Genomic DNA, 5295 nt, shown 5'->3' with positions numbered 1-5295 from the left:
TAGACTAAAACGAATTTTGATATTAGATGCATTCTTGAAGTAGACGTCCGTACAGATTGAATTCATTCCACTTAATTGGCCTTTTGATTTGGGAATTTTTAGGGTAAATTAATTATAATTGTAGGGCTCAAAGCTCAAGAAATTTTTACGGCATTTTTAAATTTCATTTTGACTCTTTCCCTTCCCATGCATGGCTGTTCGACGTCTCTGTTTCAGGATAAATAAACAGCATAAAGAATAAATTATTTCCTTTAAATATGGAAGCGTAGATATTTTTCACAGGCCATTTGAACAACAATAAATTTTGGGTACATTTTTGTGGATATACGTGTCATGGTATTTAAAAAAGTTGAATAGTTTATATGCTTACCAAACCATACAATCACGTAAGTGTTTACAAAGTATGTTTACCACACATTGACCAGAAATTTGACTATCTATATATTAATTCTAGTCTCAAAGACATATAAAATGGCGATGTAAAGATTAACCAGAAAGACTCCCTTGCTGACAATTAATTTATTTTATTATTATTTTCCTGATTAAAAAACCTCAATAAAAATAATTGGACAAGTCGAAATAATATATGGAAGCTTTATTTTTTTAAATGAAATAAGTAATGAGGATCTGAACTTCAACAAACACCTATGCTTACAACGGCGTCGACTTTTAGCCGGAGTCTACATTTATGTAGAATTTGTTTTCGTTATAGTTAATTAGTAGAACCTTTCGCTTTTGCGAAAGACGTTCCCAAATACACTGTTAAAATGCGTCGTTAGTAATTTGACAGTAAAGATAAATCCATTTATATTCGAAATTATTCGCATCATTTTTTCTTCGGGCCATCTCGTTCACAGTAAAAATCAATTAAATCATTGTAAAATTTTAGTGGATATTTTCAAGTCCTTCATTCTGCAATCAAAAGTAATATAATGTAAAGCATAAAAACTTAGAGCTTAAACTTTGTAATTTTTCAACTGTTGGCAGTGAGGTTGTCTGAGAGAGTGATGCCAATACGGCCCTGTGTGGCCTCCTTGTTCGTCCTCTTCTTCGTCTCCTGCAACATGAGGGTTTTCACCTCTTCTCGCGGAATTCATAATCGACAGTTCATTACTGTCACATTTTTGTCTAGAAGCGCACTTTTTTGGTCTTTCTTGAGTCAATTTTGAAAATGATACTGAATTCTTATCCGCTATTCGAGATGAATTTTGCCTACCATTAATACATGCGTTTGTGGCACTTGAATTTAGCATGGCTTGTTCTCGCAAGTACGTTCGAACTTTATGGTGCGCAGTCACATCTGCCACACATTCTACCAAATACTCATGCCCTTGTTTCACTTGCAACGACTGTTCGTCGTCTTCAATAATACTGATACCTTTTTGAGGATCATATGACGATCTCGGAGGTACACTCGGTGCAGTGTTAATCAGTTGCGTTTGCGAGAACCTTTGCCGCTCTTCTTGATCGTTCAGTATTCGCTGTTGATTGTAATGACGTCTCTTCTTCCACTTATTACGCTGCCACATGAAGACAACGAAAATAATAATAATTATTAAGATGAATGCCGAGCACACGGCAACCGGCACCACTACGTTAGTGGGGATGGATGATGGTGGTGCCTTTGTGGAAGCATTTCCTGAAATAAAAAAAATATTAGTCAATGCGGTATTAGTTAAAAATTTTAATTGCCATTGTGTTTTCTATCTTCAACACAAATTTCAATGTCCAATCCGCATCTTGCGCGTGCTGGTGTTTGAAATAGAATTAAAGCATTTCTGCGTGAAATTAAAATTCACGATTATTAAAACGACGAGTAGCTACGCATTCATTAATTTATTAAAATGACAATAGTTATATTCTCATCCTTGAACGTTCAATTTATGAAATGTAAATAAATATTTCAGAGTGAAAATATTTTAGTATTTTTAAATACATATTATTTATTAGTTGGTGTCACATATTTTTTCCCATCTATTTTCTATTTCGAATAATCAAAGTAAAACTACTCATATATTAAGGTTCGTTACTTCACAGGTGTACATGAGGGAGGGACATTTTTTATATGAATCACATCACTGCTATTGTAACTTATGAACATTCGGCTGATAACGTATATTATTGATTGATGTTTGGGAGTAAGCAAGTATCATATTAACGTTGCAACTTTTCATCATGTCAACAGAAAACGCACCCATGATTCTGAGCCTGCAAACAAGTGGCCGTGCCTAAAGTAGTATTCGTAATGTACGAATAAAGTAGTATTCGTAATCCATTTATACCATATAAACTGAAAGCTGATGCGGCTAACCTTGAGGGCAATCGGTGCTTGTCTCCTCTGAGTTTCTGGAAATTTGAACCTCGGTGTCATCACCTAAGGTACCCAAGTCCCCAATAACGGCTCCGAGCAACAACATGGAATGCTCATCACGCTCACTCCTCAATGTTATGTGAGTGAAGTTATTAGTGTTGACGTAGAGTGAGAGTGAGATGCAGGCATCATCATTTACGTAGAGGCAGTAGGATGACGTGTGGATGAATAAAATAACCGAACAGTGGTCGCCATCCTGTAAGAAATCAAGTTTATATTAATATTCATAAATTTAAAGTTCAAAAAACTAAGAATACTAAGAGCCTTTCTAATTCTTAATAATTATTCTTAGTAATTCTTTCCGCCCTTTCTTGCGACATTCTCTCATCCTTCATATTTGTTTTAGTTCATTCTGGATGAAATGTGTGTACACAGCAAACTCTGAATACAGTCGGTCATAGAAGTAACTCACTCTAAAAAGAATGAAACAATGTAAAAAGTTTTCTTAGTTCTAAACGTTCTTTGGATTCCAAGAGCATAATGTGCACTGCAAATCGGGAAAATTCAATATATAGATTGCGCTGTTATTGTCAGAGTTAAAACGTGCTTTGGTAAAAGCTCGGTTCAGTAACATACCAAGAAATATTGTAGATTGCACTTTAAGCCCTGGCTTCTATGGTACGTACGTCGCTCCCCCAGAATATCGACCGGAAAAGATGATATTGTAGTCACCTCTAATATGCCGTTTTATTTATTATTTGTTAAACAACATAACTCCTAATTTATTCATGACAATTAAATTATTTTTAACCCATTGAAACTACTGCCCCATTTGCTTTTGCTCTCTTCGTTTGTTCAATTACCTGTAAACTCACCACAGCTTTATTGGCCTATGTTTGGGGTACGACCTTTAATAACTCCAAGTTTACTCGTATGATTGGTGACATAAACCCTGCAACGTTCTTCATACTAATTTCTCCCCAATTTATATTGCACTGTTTATATTATAACAACTCACTCATTCTACAGGTCTATTATCTGCAAATACTTAAATATCAAATATACTTTACGCTTTAGCCTGTCTTGGACAACTATCATTAGAAGTCTATAGTGGTACAGATTTCACAGCTTTAAATTGGTGAACCACAGCAGCATATACGGTTATTCCGATTACACTGCGTCCCTAAGTACTACCGTTTTCCATTATGGCTTTAAAGACTCAACGCCACTGTCAGCCATACATGCTCAGACTGTAGCGAAATCTTGTTTAGCAGGCAACTCTCGTTATGGTGCACACCTCAACGTCGTGACAGATATAGGTTTACGATTCAAATCAGATTTGTTACAGTGCTATCGCACATAACAGGATTCTATTGTCTCCGAATTACGCCATCCAACCACAAAGTAATGGGGCTGGAGACTCCCTTGATGAATTGCCCAACTCAAAACTGAAAGTAGGAGTAGTTGCCTTTTACGTTGACATTTCTTACCGTGTTGACCTACTCTAAGCTTAATTTTGATGAAACAATTTTCCATGATCACGATATAATGCTCACAATATATTTACCTGAATCATTTTTCAATGCTGGTTTCCATGCATCAATGTTCACATGTTGATCGGCAAAACGCTTGCCTGTTGATCTTGATCAAAAGGATACATTGTCATTATTCACCCAACTGTTACTCCAAGCTGTAAAGCACGCCGAGCTCAATTTTTATTGATAAAAAATAGATATGGTGATTGAACCTTGAAAAATACTTAGCTCCTCAGTTCACTGGAGTAGCTAAACAATCAATTATCGAACAGAACATTGCTTACCTCGTCCTTAAAAGACACTTTGAGAACTTTTCCGTTGATTTTGAACTGGAAGTTCAAAGTGCGTTCATCTTTTTTGAACTCCTGCTCGAGGTCAACTACCAATTGTGGATCTTGTCTAGAAGTGTCCCACCGCTCTAGTGATGACGAAGATATAGCTGCAACACATAATATATTTAATTAACGAAGCTTCGCACAATTAAGTCGTGGTAAAAATGCTGTACTAGAATTTCCATCCTTCCACTTTATATTGCTGGGAACTCAATCAGACCTTGGTTTTATGTTGACCTCTACGAGACCCTATATACATATACTGTATGTACATGTACTTGAGAAAGGTATCATGGCAAGTGTTTAATAACAAAATTAAATCTTTATGAAATGATTTTTATGAATTTACGCAAGACCTCATAAGAAACTTAGCCCTCAATATTAATTCTTCATATAATAATCGTCATCTTCCATGATGACTTGCTAAAGTTATTGAATTTCTCCGCTCCACGCGGAAACTCACTTGGTACGCTACCACAATTGTGCGCCGAAGAAGCGACCGTTAAGGTGAAGGTGAGTATAGTGAACTGAATTATCAGCCTTTTATCCAGTAATGGCTGGTGGACAACTGAGTTAACCTTGCGGAACGCCACCATGTTTCTTAATCTTAAAATTTCGTTGGGGAATCGAATTATAACCAAATTAATGTGAAAATCCCCCAGATAATCTGTAAAAAATTCGATCAGGACACATAGGCGACTTGAATGAAACAAAAAAAAAACCTTACAGTTTATAAACCATTTGAGTTGAAGCATAAAATGTGGAATTTGAAGTGTTCGGGAATTACACTATTCATTGTTCAGCGACAAAGATTGATGAAGTTGATGTGAAACACTCTTCACCATACACATTAGTTGGTTGAACCTATATGTATTTTATCATTGCTGTGCTTGAATATTACTAGAACACTTTCACCGAAGCTTTCCGAGAAAACAATTCGGAAGTCCCAGATAAGCTACCTACTGTCAATTATCTTTGATGAGTGCAGATGTTTTTCTAGGAATAAAATGACATGAATTATTGACACAACCGCCAAAAGCGTGAATAGTAAGTCAATGCACTCAGTTAACAAAATCACATTATGACATATACCAAAAATGAAGAAGAAAGAGTATTT

The 5295-nt window shown here is 35.8% G+C and overlaps 1 protein-coding gene across 1 annotated transcript; it reads right to left on the bottom strand.

Moving 5' to 3' along the window:
• Positions 1-581: 581 nt before the first annotated feature.
• LOC108674919 lies at positions 582-4847 on the bottom strand. The gene is made up of 4 exons (XM_018162900.2): positions 4642-4847; positions 4131-4285; positions 2312-2567; positions 582-1639 (listed from the first exon to the last, which is right to left on the bottom strand). Exons 1-4 carry the CDS (start codon positions 4772-4774, stop codon positions 957-959), a joined length of 1227 nt encoding a protein of 408 aa, XP_018018389.1. The 5' UTR covers positions 4775-4847; the 3' UTR covers positions 582-956.
• Positions 4848-5295: the final 448 nt, after the last annotated feature.

Source organism: Hyalella azteca, unplaced genomic scaffold (genome assembly GCF_000764305.2).
Source record: "Hyalella azteca isolate HAZT.00-mixed unplaced genomic scaffold, Hazt_2.0.2 contig12448, whole genome shotgun sequence".
Lineage (NCBI taxonomy): Eukaryota > Metazoa > Arthropoda > Malacostraca > Amphipoda > Hyalellidae > Hyalella > Hyalella azteca.
Note: the sequence above shows the minus strand (reverse complement) of the source record. Positions and strands in the feature narration are given on the sequence as shown.